The sequence below is a fragment of the Zalophus californianus genome, chromosome 16, assembly GCF_009762305.2.
Source record: "Zalophus californianus isolate mZalCal1 chromosome 16, mZalCal1.pri.v2, whole genome shotgun sequence".
NCBI classification, from domain to species: Eukaryota; Metazoa; Chordata; class Mammalia; order Carnivora; family Otariidae; genus Zalophus; species Zalophus californianus.
Window position 1 is genome coordinate 42,592,703 of NC_045610.1, and position 16,393 is coordinate 42,609,095.

Below are 16,393 nucleotides of genomic sequence, written 5' to 3' on the forward strand. Positions count from 1 at the left end.
GGCATCATTGTGAGGATGCAATGAGTTACTATATGTGAAGTGCTTTGCACAGGGCCTGACATTCCACAGGTCAGGAGAAAGCCTCCCAGGCTGCCAGGGTGCTTCTGACACTGTGTACTTGGTAGCCTTCTGTGCTACCAAGAGAGCAGGCAACACTAGCCAGCTGGAACTTAATAACATTTTGTTTTGGCTTTATTCTTAAGGCTTTCTTCTGTTGATAGCAAGTGATACTGGTTTTCTAGTTATAATCTTGATAGGGATAAATTTTAAATTTAAGAACCTTAATACTAATAAGGGGTGATTTACCCTCCGGTTACCTTTCCCATTGGATCTGAATGCTGGTCTTAGTGGAAGGGGGCATATGTTTGGGGAAAGGAGGAAAAGGAACACCGAAGCTGGCCTCACAGTGCTTATAGTCTGGCATATAGCTTATGGCCTAATTTCAAACAAGGTAATAAAAGTAAAAAGTAAAATAAAATAAAATAAATAATAAGGGGTGATTTGAGACTATGACAAAATTCTTCAAAGTGGTACCCAGGGTCTGGAGCTTGGACAACCCTGGTAACCTCACGATTCCAATATTCTTGGAGCTCAGATCATAGGATAGAGGCATTCCCCGCCCTCCAGCAGAGCTGGCACACCTCCACCCTCCTTCTACTCCTCCCCACCTCTCCTTGCAGTCTCCTCCCTCAGTCCCAGGGTAACCGCCACTTGCTCTCCCCTCTTGCCCTCCTCACACTCCCGTTTAATCATCCTGAACCCCGCAGACCGCCAAAGCCACCCTGGGTCCCCTGAGCCCTTCCTGGAACCGGCCTTGGCAGCAGATGAAAGACACCCCGCCATCACTTATCTCTGCCTCGTGACCCGCACTAGTGGGTTCCGTCCCCCCCGCACGGGGGCGGGGTATATTGGTGGCCCCGCCCTCCGACCCATGGCTTGTCCCTCCTCAAATGCACCCAGAGACGACTCTGCGCCCCCAGTCCGCGCCCCGCCGCGGCTGGCCCAGCCCCGCCTTGCAGCAGGTTAAGAGCCCCCCAGAGCCGGGAGCTGCGGACAGAAGCGCACTCGTGGGGGGGGGGCCCCCCCGCCGGTCTGGTTGTCATGGCGACGGCGCGGCTGGCCTGGGCCCTACGGGCCACCTCTGCGGGAGGAAGGCTGCGCGGTCCCCGAGGCACTGGGGGCGCCCGGAGACTGAGCGGCAGCGCGCGACGGCGGGCGGCCAGGGGTGCCAGCCCGGGGCGCCGGCTCAGCACCGCCTGGGCGCCGGCCCAGGCCGCACGAGAAGGGACCGACGGCGCAGAGGACGACACCCACTCGCCTGCCGCGGAGGAGCCAGAGTGGACGCCGCCCCCCGCGCCCCCGGTCCCTCCCGACTCCCCGGGGCCCCCAGCCGGCCGCTCGCTGGTGCAGCGGGACATCCAGGCCTTTCTGAACCAGTGCGGAGCCAGCCCCGGGGAGGCGCGCCACTGGCTCACGCAGTTCCAGACCTGCTACCACTCCGCCGACAAGCCCTTCGCGGTCATCGAGGTGAGCGGAGCCCGGCGCCGGCCATGTCACAGCGAGGGGATGGATGGGGGTTGTACGGCGACGTGTCGCCAGGCATGGCGGGACCGGCTTCGGACTCTGCACAGCGGAAGCGGGAAGGGGTGCGACGGTGCCCGGACGAGTGCCCGGGACTGGGTGAAGCTGCGCGCTGCTCCAATAGTCTCACGCCCAGCCCAGGCGAGGAGAACGGGGACCCTAATCCGCTAAGTGTGATGCGCTGGAGAAGTACCCACCCCGACCATGGGCGCAGTTAGGGGTTCAGATGGCAAGTGGGGAACCTGGACAGGAGCCGCCTGGGTCACCCCTCCCCCCAAGAAGTCAGAGAGTCCAAGGTCGCCGGGAGGCACAGAGGGAGGAACACCAATGTGAGATAAGGGGATGGCAAGACCCAACGGGGCAAAGGGCGGACCAGGTGGGCGCCCTTAGCCAGAAATGGGGCCTGACTGCTCCTGGGCACGGTAGGGGCACCGACAGGGCCCCGGGGGCCAGGCTGCAGGAGTCAGAGCCAGCGTTGGCCCTCCTGAACACGCCCTCCCCCGCAGGTGGACGAGGAGGTACTCAAGTGCAGTCGGGCCGTATCCAGCCTGGCCTTCGCCCTGGCATTCCTGCAGCGCATGGACATGAAGCCGCTGGTAGTCCTCGGGCTGCCCGCGCCCACCGCGCCCTCCGGCTGCCTTTCCTTCTGGGAGGCCAAGGCACAGCTTGCCCAGAACTGCAAGGTGCTGGTGGATGAGCTGCGGCACAACGCCGCCACTGCCGTGCCCTTTTTTGGCGGCGGCTCAGTGCTGGGAGCCGCGGAGCCAGCCCCACATGCCAGGTTAGTGCGGGCCCCGCCTGGCCCAGCGTGCTTGGACCCGCTCCACCGCGCGCCCTACCCGAGTCCAGCAGGCCTGGAGGGGGCCCTCTTGAGCACCACGTCTGGCCCACAGCTACGGCGGGATCGTCTCAGTGGAGACCGACCTGCTGCAGTGGTGCCTGGAGTCCGGCAGCATCCCCATCCTGTGCCCCATTGGGGAGACGACCGCCCGCCGCTCTGTGCTCCTGGACTCGCTGGAGGTGACTGCGGCTTTAGCCAAGGCGCTACAGCCCACCAAAATCATCTTCCTCAATAACACAGGAGGCCTGCACGACAGCAGTCAAAAGGTGTGTCCCCTCCTTACGGGCTCCACTCCCGCGACTCCGGGCCTGGATGAGTCCCTCTCGTGCTCCCTGCTCGCCTCCCAGACGGGCCCCAGAGTCATTCTCAAGCCGGGTGCGTGGGGAGCGGCGTGGGGCCCAGATCCGAACTCTCCCTGGCCGAGGACTCTGGGAGGAAGTGAGGGTAAAGGGGTGGTTGAGGAAGGGTCCGTGGGGCAGGGGCGCAGTTCGTGGCAGGCTGCAGGCCAGAGGCTCACCCCCTGCCGCCTGGACGCAGGTCCTGAGTAAGGTGAACTTGCCCGCCGATCTGGACCTGGTGACCAACGCCGAGTGGGTGAGCACTAAGGCGCGGCAGCAGGTGCGGCTCATCGTGGACGTGCTCAGCCGCCTGCCGCACCACTCCTCGGCTGCCATCACCGCCGCCAGCACGCTGCTCACCGAGCTCTTCAGCAACAAGGGTGAGGGCCGCGCCTGGGGGCGGGGGGCGGAGACCAGCGAGACCCGGTTTCGGAGGAGGGAGGCGGGTCTAGGGGAAGTAGGTGGGACTCCGGACGATGGACGGAAGCTGAGGGACAAACTGCCAGGGGAAAGCATCTCCCTGTGTGAAAATCATGTACATATCTATGCCGACCACAGAAATCACTTCATTGTGAAGATCTTACAAAGAGGGTCACTGCCCCCCCCCCCGGCCCCTGTCGTATCTGGACCCCCCACCAGGCAGGGCAAATGCAGGAACGGATGGGACCTGGCTCTTGGGCTAAACTAACCCCTCCTCCTCCATGCCACCCCCAGGGTCCGGGACCCTGTTCAAGAACGCCGATCGGATGCTGCGGGTGCGCAGCCTGGACAGCCTGGACCAGGGCCGCCTGGTGAACCTGGTCAACGCCAGCTTCGGCAAGAAGCTGCGAGACGACTACTTGGCCTCGCTGCGCCCGCGGCTGCACTCTGTCTACGTCTCTGAGGGGTGAGCCTGCGGGCCCTGGAAGGCAGGGACCAAGGGACAGAGTTGGGCAGGTTGGGGCCAAGGAGAGGTCCCAGCCTGCCTCTCCCCTGCTGCGCCAGGTACAATGCGGCTGCCATTCTGACCACGGAGCCCGTACTGGGGGGCACCCCATATCTAGACAAGTTTGTGGTGAGCTCCAGCCGCCAGGGCCAAGGCTCGGGCCAGATGCTGTGGGAGTGCCTGCGGCGGGACCTGCAGACGCTTTTCTGGCGCTCCCGGGTCACCAACCCCATCAATCCCTGGTAGGTCCCGCTCCCACCCCAGCCCCAGGTCTCCAAAGCCACACCCCCGGAAGGCCCGGCTTCCCCCAAGAAAAAGGCCCCACTCAGTGTGGCCCCACATTCCCCAGGAAGCAGACCACCCACGGAGTCTGAGATTTCCCCAGAAGCAGAGCACACTTAAACATGCTCTGCCCCATGGCAGTGGATTCCTTGAAGACACTCCTGAACTCTCCCAGAGTCCTCAAAAATCCTGACCCTCCAGGTTCTATTCCAGGCCCAGTTGCCAAGCGCTGACCCCAGGCCCACTGCATCTCCAGCGAAACATTCTCTCCTTTCTCTTCCCTTCTGCAACTATCCCCTCATCCAGCTCTGTGGGGACCAAGAGGTGAACAAGAACCCCTCCCCTGGAGGCACAGAGAGCAAAGGACATCCTCAGTCTAACCTTCCTAGCTTTGGGACTCTGGCAGGTCAACTAACTTCTCTGAGCCTTAGCTGCTTCTCTGGGAAAAGAGCAAGCCACCACCAGACACCTGGCTGCTGCTGTAAGGATGAAACCAGTAATATCAGGGTGTCTAGCATGTAGTAGGTCCTCAAAATAACCAGTGAGGAGTGAGCACTGGCCTTGCCCTAAAAGCTGCCCCCTTCCCCCCACCAGGTACTTCAAACACAGTGATGGCAGCTTCTCCAACAAGCAGTGGATCTTCTTCTGGTTTGGCCTGGCTGATATCCGGGACTCTTATGAGCTGGTCAACCATGCCAAGGGGCTGCCGGACTCTTTCTGCAAACCAGCTTCTGACCCTGGCAGCTGACCCTCACCGCCCACCCTGCAGGCCCTGGGACAACCAGGGTGAACCAAAAGCCATGCCTGCGGGAGGTGATCCCAGGCAGCCACAGGCTGGACCAGGCTTGACGGCTAAGTGATGTGCAGAGGAAGCAGCTCCCACTCTACTCTGCCCAGAGGGGGGCGCCCAAGTGGGGACAAGCACAGGAAGAAGGGTGTGACCCAGACAGCCCTCCCCCACCCTCACCACTGGCTCCAAAGCTATAACCGGGGGCCTTCAATTTTCAGTCTAGAGATATGGGAGGTGAGGGTGGGGGGCTTGCCTTCCAGGGCTCTACTCAGGGATAACCCTAAAGGTGGCCAATTTCTGTGGCCTCTGTTTTGAGGCTCCCTTGCCCAAAATATCACCCCCATTTGCTTGATATTCCAGCACTTATTTTAATTCCTTTGGGTCTTACAAATTTTCAGGAGGCCTTGATTAAAACACAAATACTTGTCTGAGAGTCAGCTCACACTTGAAAGGAATGAGCAGTGACCTTCTGGGAGCAAGATCTTGAGGGTTGGAGAACCAGGGGGCTCCCAGAGGGAAGAGAAGAGCTAAATGAGATGGAGTGCCCCCAAGATGAATGCTGTCACTGTCTCCCTCACCTGGGTGTCAGCAGCCCTCCAGAGGGGCTCCCCTCCATCCCACAGACCAGACCAAAGGCAGCTCCAGCTCTCTTTCCAAGCAAGGCCCAGACTTGGATGTTTTCCCCTCGATCCTGCTGGAGGCTGTCTCCATTTGTGGAAACAGAACACCTCAGCCGGCAGGAGTCCAAAGCCAGAGGTTTCATTCTGCATTTTTGACCCCCACAATGTGCCAGGCCCCCATACTGGTCGCTTGACTACTTTCAATCAGGAGGCGCATGGACAAGTACAGAGAGGACCATCGTGGCACAACGGGGCCACGACAGAACCAAACCCCAGGAGCAGCCTCTGACTTCCCTTAGGAGAGGGGTGACAGAGTGCACCACTGTGTGTGGGCATTAGATAGGCCCAACCTGGAATCCAGCTGTGGCTACATTTGCTCTGTGCCTTGAGGTAAGCTGCTCGCCTTCTCTGAGCTTCCATTTCCTCATCTGTAAGATGTAGAATCCTCATAGTGGACACTTAATGTCAGTCCCCCCCACCCTCTAGCTGCCCTCACCAAAGATTTCTTCAAAAGAAACCAGGAGGATAAAAGGGGAGGAAAAGACAAGCTATGACACACGGACTGAGGGGACGGATCAAAAGCAGACTGCAGGGAGGATCTTGACTAGAGAGCCAAAGGCCTGTGGGAACTCTCAGAACAGGGCAGAGATCACGGGAGGACCAAAGTGGGGCTTAACCAGATGTGGTCTTTCAAGAAACCCAAGATCAATCCCAGCCAATGGCAACATGCCCTGTGGGGAGAACATAGAAGCAAAGCCAAATGTCTATATAAAATGTTTATTTTTGGAGGACTGTGTGGTCTGGTGTTTGGGAGGGCACTCACCCCAACCAGGCCAACCATAGAGCTGGAAACAGAAGGCAGGAGACAGGAAGTTGGCCACTGCCTACCCTACCCCTGCACCCCCAGACTGGGGCCTGCTCTGCTTTCAAGGTGGGGCGACAGCTAGTGCTTCTTCTGCCCCTGGGATACCCTGAGAACTCACGTGACTTCTGTGGTGCCCGGCCTCTCGGCTCCTCCCAGCCCAATCCCCGCGTCAACACACATACTCACTCTCAGTCTCCAAAAAGCACTATAGAGCCTAGCTGCACTTGCCAGGTTCAAAAAGGAGTTTTTCACATTTGCTCACTTCCAGTTCATGGTCTTCCTTTCTCTGTCTCCCACTCTCAGTACCCCCACCCGAGCCCTGCCTTACTCCCTTCTCTGAGACAGGAGACCCAGGGAGCAGTTGGCCTCAGGTCTCCTACTAACGAACAGGAAAAACCCCGGTAAGGCATCATCATCAGGGCTCCCACCCCCCCAAGGGCTGAGCCCAGGCACCGGGGAAGAGACCTGCCTCTTACCAACACATATACAAACAGCAAAGAACCAAACCAACAGAGCAGAAAGCATAAAGAAACTGGGCCAGCAAGGAGGAAGGCAGGGTGGCCCTCGGTGCCTCCCTGCGCCCATCTCAGCCTCTTGCCATGCCACTCAGCCATCAGTGGCCAGGATGACGGCGGCCCCGAAGATGCCCACACTCTCTCCAAGGAGCTTCATCTGGTTCCAGAACTCAACGCGCCGTGTGTTGTGCCAGTAGGCAACATTGCCATCAATGAGCAGCATGACTGGGGGCAGCAGTATGGCCAGGATCTGGGCAGCCAGCGTCACGTAGTAGCCTGACAGGAAGGCCAGGGCCAGGACGCCATACAGCACGAAGAACAGCTGGATCATGAGCTCCCCTCCCGGGAGATGGTTCAGATAGGCCAGCCGGTCCTCCTTGCTGTGCTGCAGTGAGTAGGCCTAAAGACACACCATCCTCTAAGTCTCTCCGGCGGGCTGAGGAGCCTGTCTGGGGATGGCTGCCCCTGAGATGGCACCTGCAAGTCTGCCTCTGCAAGGTGGGCTTCTGACTCCCGGCTCAGAGTTGGGGCTCTTGGAGAGGAGGGCCTGCATCTCCCCCCGCCCCCAGACTAGGGAGCTCATGGAGTTAGGGCCTGGCTCTCCTCACCTTCGGGGCTCAGGAGGGCAGAAGTGTGTCTCCACTGCCAGACTGGGGCTCTCACCTCTGAATACAGAGCTCTGCACATGGGATATGGTGCCCAGTAACTAAGATGAAGCCAAGTGACCTGGAGCCTGTCCAGGTCCCCATCCACACTGGCTTGGCCTAGGTCCTCCACTAGGGAGTACCATAACTTGCTACCCTAGGCAACCCCCACTGACTCTAAGCGATAGAGCCCCATCTGGGGTCTGAACCCCACCAAACCTCTCCTTTGCCCCCTCTCTCAGTCCTCTGGGGGCTGGAGCCATGAGAGGACCAGTCCACCTTGTTCTCCTCTCAGGCTTGGGACTGAATGGTCCATCCAAACTCTTCTCTCCCTGGTGGCAATAGTGCTGGAAGAAGGGACTCTCAGCCAGGTCTCAGGCACTTGAAGGGCCTCTGAGGCCCCAAAGCTGGCTGGGGCAGTTCCCAGGAGGCAGACCGTCAGGAACTACATGCAAGGCCTTATTCTGCCCACCTCCCTGGGTTCTACTTCACTCCCAGGCAAGCACTTCCAGCCAACAGCCCCCCAACCTACCACGCAGATGAGGTAGATGCCCAGGAACACCTGGCCGGTGGACTGGAGGGAGCGGCTGCGGGGTTTCCGGCGGTACAGCTCCCCAGCACCGCTGGCCAGCACAAGAAAGCCGCCGATGATAGCAACTGTGCGCGAGTACATACGGACCTGGACCAAGGTGAGGGGACCCCAGTCAGGAACTGCAGCCACCACATTTCTCCTGGCTGTCCAGAGCACAGAAGTGCCCATCTCTATACATCCCATTCCATCTGATGAACCCTCTTACAATTTCCAAGTGTGGTGGGCAGGTGCAGCAGCGATAGAGAACTCTTTTTATCAGAAGTGGAAACTGAGGCCCAGAGGGGTTACTAAAAATGTCCAAGGTCCTACAGAAAGTGGCAGAACCCAGACACCAAGAGTTGCCCCCTCTGCACCTCCAAGTGTACAGACTCGAATCCCAGTGTTCTTTCTGCTATATAGTCTGTCCCATGAAAAAACCATCGATCCCACTGTCTGGTAGCTGTTCACACATCTGCCTCCCCGACTGGACTGACAGTCCCTGCCTTTGTCCAGGATTATCTACAAGCTTGCAGCACCTGGCACAGGTTCTGGCACTTTCACGTTTACATGCTGCACTAAATTAATTAAATTTCATAAGATCAGATGGTTGGAACCGGTACTCTCCAAGGTCCCTTTAGCCCTACAGTCTGACATTACTAAACTAATGGTTTAAAGGGTTCTGGTCTCACCTGCAATGCTAACTGTAGTGTGACCTTGGGAAAGTCTGTTTCTCGCCTTCGGACCTCAGTTTTCACACTCTGAAAGGCAGTCTTGTGTGGTCTCTAAGGTCCTTTCATCCTTGCAGTCTGTAATAATCTCCACAAGCCTGGGGGTTCTGCCTTCCCGGGCTTCACACTATGCACCTGGCTAGCACCATGCATTTCCCAACTGCGGCGCCGCACAGGGCACTGGCCTCGGGCTCCCCATCCCCCTAGCGAAGTCCCGCCTTGGGCCGAGGTGCTCACCTTCAGCCAGTCCCCGTAGTGGACGTAGCCCCCGATGTAGGCGGCGTAGGTGCTAATAGCCAGCTGAAGGGCGGCCCCCAGCGCGAACCAGCGCCGCTTCACTCCAAAAGACATGAAGCTGGCGCACAGCACGGCCGCCCCCAAGTCGAAGTACAAGTAGGGCACTGGGATGTCGGGCTTCCTGCGAGCCGGATAGGGGAAGAAGCAACGAGGACAGAATGAAGCGGGAGAAGGCCCTTGCGATCCCTTGAGTTCCCACAAGCTCCATGGCTCCCCTGAACCGGAGGCCCTTCTCACGGCCAGGACCCCTGCACTACGCTCGATGCCCACCTTGCCCCAGACCAGAGCCCCTAACAAGCCCAAGGTCCTAACTCCTCCCCAGCCCAAGGGTCCCACCTTCTTCCCCACCTCACCGCACCCCCGTTCTTGGGACGGGCCGTACCGCCCCCACCGCGCTTGGCGGCCGCGTGGGCCCGCTCACCGGCGAGCTTCGGCCCTCTCAGCGTACAGCATGAGCTGGCTGAAGCAGCCCCAGAAGGGGCAGCGTGTGAGCAACACCGAACCCAGCTGCATGATCAGCTGCAGCATCCACCGTCGCGAACCCATCTTCGTCGCCATCTTGGGGAAGGGCAGTCCGCTGCGGCTTCACCCCCGACAGGGAGGCCGGCGCCGGGATGCGAACACGCAACTTCCGGGTGTCGCGAAGCGGCGGGGGTGGGGGGCAGGAGCATCACTTTTCCCTTCCGACGGGAAACAATGCTCTCGCTCTCTAGTTCCGGCCTGAAGGATGTGTTCCAGCTGCGGAGTTCAGCCTTTCCCTCTGCTCAGGGACTTAAGGATCCCTCCTCGTGGCTCCAAAATTGAAAACTAGACTAGAGGAAGAAACAGTGGGTTCAGGTTATCAGAACCGTGGGCGAACTAGTCTTTGCTGCTAAACCTGGGCTCCAATTCTAACTGCAACCCTAACGGACTTTGGGCCTGCACTTTCTAAGACGCATCTGTAAAATGGAGAGGACATGTACCTCACAGCGTTGTTAAGAGGTTTAAATGTGGCAGTGTTGGTACCAGCTCATAGTAGGGGATAAATAGTGTAAACACACACACACACACACACACACAAAATCTCTCTACTTCTGTTTAATTTCAGAGTAAGGTGTTCTCTTGGCTAAGTCACTTGTAGAGAAGTTTGGTCTGGGTCTGTCTTCCCTCTGTCCCTTGAGAGAAGAGCAAGATCTGATGTGGACACATGGGACATCTCAAATCAGTCTATCCTCTCCAGCTCCAATGCTCCGGCTAACTACCATCTTCTGTTGGTTTAACTACAGCAGGCTTCAAACTGGCCTCCCCAGCTTCTTCTTTGGCCTCCTTGTTAATTCTTAGCTCCCCTATTTTATGTTTCTCTAACATCAGGTACCCTTCCTTTGAATCCCTCAGCACAATGGTAATTATGTATTTTAGATTCTTTGTTAACAACCAGATTAACCCTAGATTGTGAGCTTCATGAGGGCAAGGACAGTGTCTGGTTTGTTTACTATTATATCCTCACAGCATAGTGTATGGGATGCATTCAGGAAATACATGCTAAATAGAGAAATGAGGGGCGCCTGGGTGGCTCAGTCGTTAAGCGTCTGCCTTCGGCGCAGGTCATGATCCCAGGGTCCTGGGATCGAGCCCCGCATCGGGCTCCCTGCTCAGTGGGAAGCCTGCTTCTCCCTCTCCCACTCCCCCTGCTTGTGTTCCCTCTCTTGCTGTCTCTGTCAAATAAATAAAATCTTTAAAAAATAAATAGAGAAATGAACAAAAGATGTTGCCACTAGGTCTCATTCAGAGTAGGTATTCTGTAATTATTTGTTCAATAAGTGGGTGAAAGTTCTGGGCACTCCAGGATTGCCACTATCTTCCTGCAGCCCCTACCACCTGGCAAAACACAAATTCATCTTCCAATATTGAAGTTAAGACTCCACAAGCCTTCCCACCAGGCTATTTAATTCAGGTCTGTTTGCTTCCCGTTCCCTGGGGTGGGGAGAGGAGCCTCAAGTGAATTAAAAATTCCCACTCAGCCAGTAAAAGCTACACAAAACACCTCTCACATCTTATTTTTCATAGTCACTGGGATAAAGCCTGGGCATAACAGAAACATGAGAGAAAGATATCTCCATGCAAAATCTAGGAAATGGGATTGTGTACATATATGCTGGGGTGAGGGTGGGGGAAAGGAATGTCCAGATGAAGGGAATGAGAAAAAACCTGGATTAAAGGCCATTCTGTCTACCTCCCCCCACACACCAGTCACAACCACATGAGGTAAGTTTTCCACAGGCACATAGTACAGAATCAAATTTTCAATTGGCTTTATTTTGCCATCTCTTCAACCGATTCCCAATTCAAATGTGACAAGAATGCACAGCCCTCAGGAAAGAGCTAAGGTGTTGAGGAGGACCGGAACTGGGACGGTGTACGCCCATAAAATAGTTGTAGGAGCCTGGCTGGGTTGTGCCCACAGGAGCAATACCCCTACCCCATCCCACCATCCTCAGGACTTTAGCAACAGCAGCGGCCAGGGACACACGTGGGGAGGGGCAGGAGACTGGGATTCATGAAGCTTCCCTTGGTACCCATCCCACCCTAATTCCCTCTGGTCTTCAGTCTCTGCCTTCTACTGCCCTAGTCCCCAGAAGGTTGTTGAGAAATACTAAGGGCCAAATCTCTTTCTAGGGTTGGGAGAGATGCTGGCATTGTGCTAGGTCAGAGAATAGGTGAGTGGGAGGGTCAGAGGCCCTGCCAGAGGAACACAGCCATTTGTCCCCCACCCCCATTCCTGCCCAGGGTGACAACTCAGCTGGAAAGACTTCTGAAGAACAGCCCTTTTTGTCGTCTACATCTCTACCTGCCGTCCACATCTCTATCTGCTCTCCTTCCCCAGCTCCTCTGGAGCCCCGCCTGCGCTTGCACTCTGCCACGACCACAGCCACAGTGACCAGCATGGTGCCCAGGATACCCTGCACAGTAGCTCTCAGACAGGCAGAGCCGGGCCTCCACATTGCTCAGCAACCCCCCCCCCCCCAACAGCTGAGGGCAGGACAAGTCAGGTTGCCCAGGTTGGCACCCACAAGTGCCACAGGTGGTCCAGGCTTCCCAAAGGCCCACTGCAGTTCGCAGTCTTGCACCCAGGTGTTACTGGCCAGCAGCAGCCACATGCCCACCATCCAGATATCTGCAGTCACCTTGAAATTCAATGTGGCAACAAGTTGTCTACAAGAGAGAGGATGCCCAGCGCCAACAAGGCCGCCGAAACCTCAGCCTCCAGCTCACTGATGTCATTCCCAGCCAGAGAGGACCTCCAGGCCTGGCATGGTGGCCAGGCCACACGTAGCAGTTTCTAGCCAGCAAGAGCCAGTGTAGACAGAAGAGGCACCCAAGCCTGGCTGTGCCCAGCTTGGTCAGCCAGTTGGAACTCAGGTCGAACTGCTCCAGGTTCCCCAGGCCCCACAGGCTGCAGGGGTCCAGGGTGATAAGCAGGTTGTGAGAAAGATCCAGGAGGAGCACAGAGCCCAGGGCGGTGAAGAAGTCCAGAGGCAGCAGGCCAGCTGGTGGTGGCTGAGGTGCAACCGCTCCAGGAAACCCAGGCCCCCCAGGGCTCCTCCAGTCAGATCCCACAGGGCACTGTGAGAAAGCAGCAGCACCCACAGTCCCCACGGGCCCTGGAAGGAGCCATGTGGCAGGCAACTCGGATTATTGTGGCTCAGCTCCAAGAGCCACTCTGCCAGAGAGCCTGAGAAGGAGGCTGAGTGGGTGGAGGCCCCCCCAGTCCACCACACTTCCTGCAGCTGGACAGGTGCACAGTGCTGGGAGCACTGCCGTCAGATTCCCAAGTAAGGCCACGGCCACTGTGAGGGAGGAGTGGCCACACCTGCCCCCCCTGCCCCATGAGGGGCTGGTATGACGATGGCCTCAGGCCTGCATCAGGCAGGCACAGATGCACAGAGCTTCGTGCCTCACTCCTCCACCCAGGGCTCTGGGGAAGTGTGGGCGGGCTAGGGAGAGGAAAAACAGATACCATTCAGGGGTCTCACCATTTGCCATGTCTCCCAACATGGTCTTATAGACACCTCCATCGCCCATAATTTAACCTGCTACCAAGGCTCTGGCAAGAGCCGTCGCAGCCCAAGACCCCAGCATTTTGATCCCCCACCCCAGCCACCTCTCATTCCCTTACGCCTACTAGGATGAAGAGCAATCAGGGAAGGGGCGCCTGGGTGGCTCAGGTCATGATCCTAGAGTCCTGGGATCGAGCCCCACATCGGGCTCCCTGCTCTGCTCCCTCTCCCACTCCCCCTGCTTGTGTTCCCTCTCTCGCTGTCAAATGACTAAATAAAATCTTAAAAAAAAAAAAAGAAAAAAGAAAAGCAATCAGGGAAGATGGTCTTTTAAACCCCAGCACCCCTTCTTTCCTCTCACTCGTACCCATCTCCACTTATTTCCCACATAGCCCAGGAGCAACTCTGCCTTCTCCTGCCCCTACACATTCCCTGGGTCACTCAAGCAGCCAACACTTGCAGAGTCCCTGTTCTGCAAGAGGACACAACCTTGGCTAGATCCTGGCCTAATCTGGCCACTGAGGTCAGAAGTTCAACAGACTCACCGGTATTCCTGGCACCACCTGCCAAGTACAGCCCCAGCCCAGGAATAGCAGTGAAAAGAATCTCAGCTCTAGTTACCTGCCCTCCTGGCCTCCTGCCCCAAAAGATCAGCTCTTAGAGAAGCCATAGCACTGAGGGTGGGGATGGGGGGCAGGGTGGGTGGGACAGTTTGAGGACATCTCCAAGGCCTTGTGGCCGTAATTATAACCAGGGGAGCAGGATCCTGCCCTGCCTAAGCACACCACTCCTTACTCCTCACACCATGGCCCTCTCCCTTTGAGCCCCACACCCTGGTCTATCACTTGTCAAGATGGCAGCCTGAGGCCCCTTGGAGGCCTCAACTTACCACACCTCACATCCACAAGTCCAAAAGGAGCCAGGTATCTTCTCTTTCATTCTATACTGCCTGTCTAAGAAATCTGCCGTCAACTAAAATTCACCTAGGTCTTCTCTGGACACAAAGGAGGGAAATACTCTCTTGTTCTCACTAGGCCAAAGGTCAAAATACTCCGTTCTGGCCTTTGAAGAGTGTCCAGCATTGCTTTCTGAAACAGAGGGGTCTGGGGACAGGGTGTCTATACCCAGCACTTCTGCCATGCCCTAGGAGGCCAACCAAACAAGTTTCTTTCTAGGTTCCCTAGTGTGCTCACTAGCCCCACCCAACAAACTCTTAAGAGAATCATAATGGCCATATTGAAGAGAAGGTTACCAAGGGCCAGGCATCTCATTAAAGGCTTCATTTAATCCTCAACTGAGACACTTATTTTACAGAGGAAACTAATGCCTGGCAAGGATAGAGAGGCTGCCAACTCATACTGCTCATCAGTGGCAGAGATGAAATCTGACATTACCTAGACCCGTCTGAATCCAGCCATGCTCTTAACCACCAAACCACAGTGCCCAAAGACTGTCCCAAATACCAGCCAAACACCTCTCAAAGAAGTTGAGGTCTACGGGTGAATCACACAGATTATCTCCAAAATGGGAAAAGCAGCTGAGCCATCATCAATCAGATGTGAGCCCCTTTGAATTAGTTCAAGTGATCTGGTTGAACGAAATTATAGTGAAAAATTTGAAAAATCACTGTCAATAATCTTTGAGGGGTGCCTGGCTAGCTCAGTCGCTGGAGCGTGTGACTCATGATCTTGGGGTTGTGAGTTCAACCCCACACTGGGTGTTGAGATTACTTAAAAAAATAAAATGTTTTTAAAAAAATTATAATAATCTTTAATGGATGCCTGGGTGGCTCAGTCGGTTAAACGTCTGCCTTCAACTCAGGTCATGATCCCAGGGTCCTGGGATCGAGTCCCACATTGGGCTCCCTGCTCAGCGGGAAGTCTGCTTCTCCCTCTCCCTCTGCACCCTCCTCTCCCTCTGCCCCCTGCTCATGATCTATCTCTCACCCTTTCTCTTTCCAATAAATCTTTCAAAAAAATTTTTTTAAATTAAGAATGATAATAATCTTTGAGAAAATATTATAAACTGAAGGTTGCCAGAGACTTGAGCTCATCAAAAGTTCCAATTTTCAAAAGTCAGACAAGTGTAACAACAGTTAACAAAATTCAGAAAGGTTCACTGAACATGTTGTATAAGCAGTTACCTAGAATACAGTGACCACCAAGGGCCTGCATGAGCACACCAAAAATAAGTTATAGTCAAACAACTTCAATTCCCTTTTTGATAGGGTAACTAGATGACTATCATAAACATCTGGATCTTATTAAAGTCTCTATCACATTCCTTGGGATAATGAAAACACAGAAGACAGTTTATATAAATTGGAATTAATACAACATTGGGATGGATAACTACTATATTATAGAATCGAGATTTTTTAAAAGCTCTTAATAGGCTGGAATAGTTAGCTGAAAAAACCCATTTCACTGGAGAAGACAAGACAGCTCCCAGGCACATCTGTGTGCCCCTCATCCGGAGGCTGCGAGGAAAGGAAACATCCTCAAGAGCAAGGACTAGCGTCCTGGAGACTTCAGCTCTAGCCACAGCTCTAGAAATGAGCTGCAGCTTAGAGGGCAAAAGGACACAGCACCACATGTTTCTCAAAGCAGTGAGTTCCCCATCAATAAAAGTGTTCAAGTAGAGAGAGTCTGTCGAGGATGCTGGAGAGAGGATGTTTAAACTGGAAGACAGAGGTGCCTGGGTGGCTCAGCTGGTTAAGCGTCTGCCTTCAGCTTAGGTAATGATTCCGGGGTCTTGGGATTAGAGCCCCGGGTTGGGCTCCCTGCTTTCCCCTCTGCCCTCCCCCCACCCGTGCTCTCTTTCTCACTCTCTCTCAAATAGATAAAATCTTTTTTTTTTTAAGATTTTATTTATTTGACAGAGAGAGAGAGCACAAGCAGGCAGAGTAGCAGGCAGAGGGAGAAGCAAGCTTCCCACTGGGCAGAGTCCAACATGGGACTCGATCCCAGGACCCTGGGATCATGACCTGAGCCGAAGGCAGACGCTTAACCAGCTGAGCCACCCAGGTGCCCCTCAGATAGATAAAATCTTAAAAAAAAAAAAAAAATTATAGGAGTGCTGGGTGGCTTAGTTGCTAAGTATCTGCCTTCGGCTCAGGTCATTTGATCCCAGGGTCCTGGGATCAAGTCCCTTGTCAGGGGCTCTGCTCAGCAAGAGCCTGCTTCTCCCTCTCTCACCCCACCCCTGCTTGTGTTCCCTCTCTCGCTGTGTCTCTGTCAAATAAATAAATAAAATCCTTATTTTTTAAAGATTTTATTTATTCATTTGAGATACAGAGAGAGAAAGAGAGCATGAGCAGGGAGAGAGGCAGAGGGAGAGGGAGAAGCAGGCTCCCTGCT

General features: G+C 55.5%; 2 protein-coding genes and 1 non-coding gene across 4 annotated transcripts; 2 read left to right on the top strand and 1 right to left on the bottom strand.

The window, feature by feature from the left end:
• Nucleotides 1-304: 304 nt before the first annotated feature.
• Nucleotides 305-452, top strand: LOC113908374. Its single transcript, XR_003515447.1, has one exon. It is a non-coding gene; the product is annotated as a small nucleolar RNA SNORA61 (small nucleolar RNA).
• Nucleotides 453-1,008: 556 nt separating this feature from the next.
• On the top strand, nucleotides 1,009-5,439 carry NAGS (N-acetylglutamate synthase). Of its 2 annotated transcripts, XM_027625601.2 has the most exons (7): nucleotides 1,010-1,527; nucleotides 2,088-2,362; nucleotides 2,475-2,688; nucleotides 2,960-3,140; nucleotides 3,475-3,646; nucleotides 3,745-3,927; nucleotides 4,562-5,439. In XM_027625601.2, the coding sequence occupies exons 1-7, from the start codon at nucleotides 1,102-1,104 to the stop codon at nucleotides 4,713-4,715; spliced, it is 1,605 nt and encodes a 534-aa protein (XP_027481402.1). In that variant the 5' UTR covers nucleotides 1,010-1,101; the 3' UTR covers nucleotides 4,716-5,439. The 2 variants fall into 2 exon arrangements, with proteins under 2 accessions (XP_027481403.1, XP_027481402.1); XM_027625602.2 differs by lacking the exon at nucleotides 3,745-3,927 and having other exon boundaries at nucleotides 1,009-1,527.
• A 192-nt stretch (nucleotides 5,440-5,631) lies between these two features.
• TMEM101 (transmembrane protein 101) lies at nucleotides 5,632-9,744 on the bottom strand. Its single transcript, XM_027625606.2, has 4 exons — nucleotides 9,419-9,744; nucleotides 8,938-9,118; nucleotides 7,934-8,080; nucleotides 5,632-7,157 (listed from the first exon to the last, which is right to left on the bottom strand). Exons 1-4 carry the CDS (start codon nucleotides 9,553-9,555, stop codon nucleotides 6,849-6,851), a joined length of 774 nt encoding a protein of 257 aa, XP_027481407.1. The 5' UTR covers nucleotides 9,556-9,744; the 3' UTR covers nucleotides 5,632-6,848.
• Nucleotides 9,745-16,393: the final 6,649 nt, after the last annotated feature.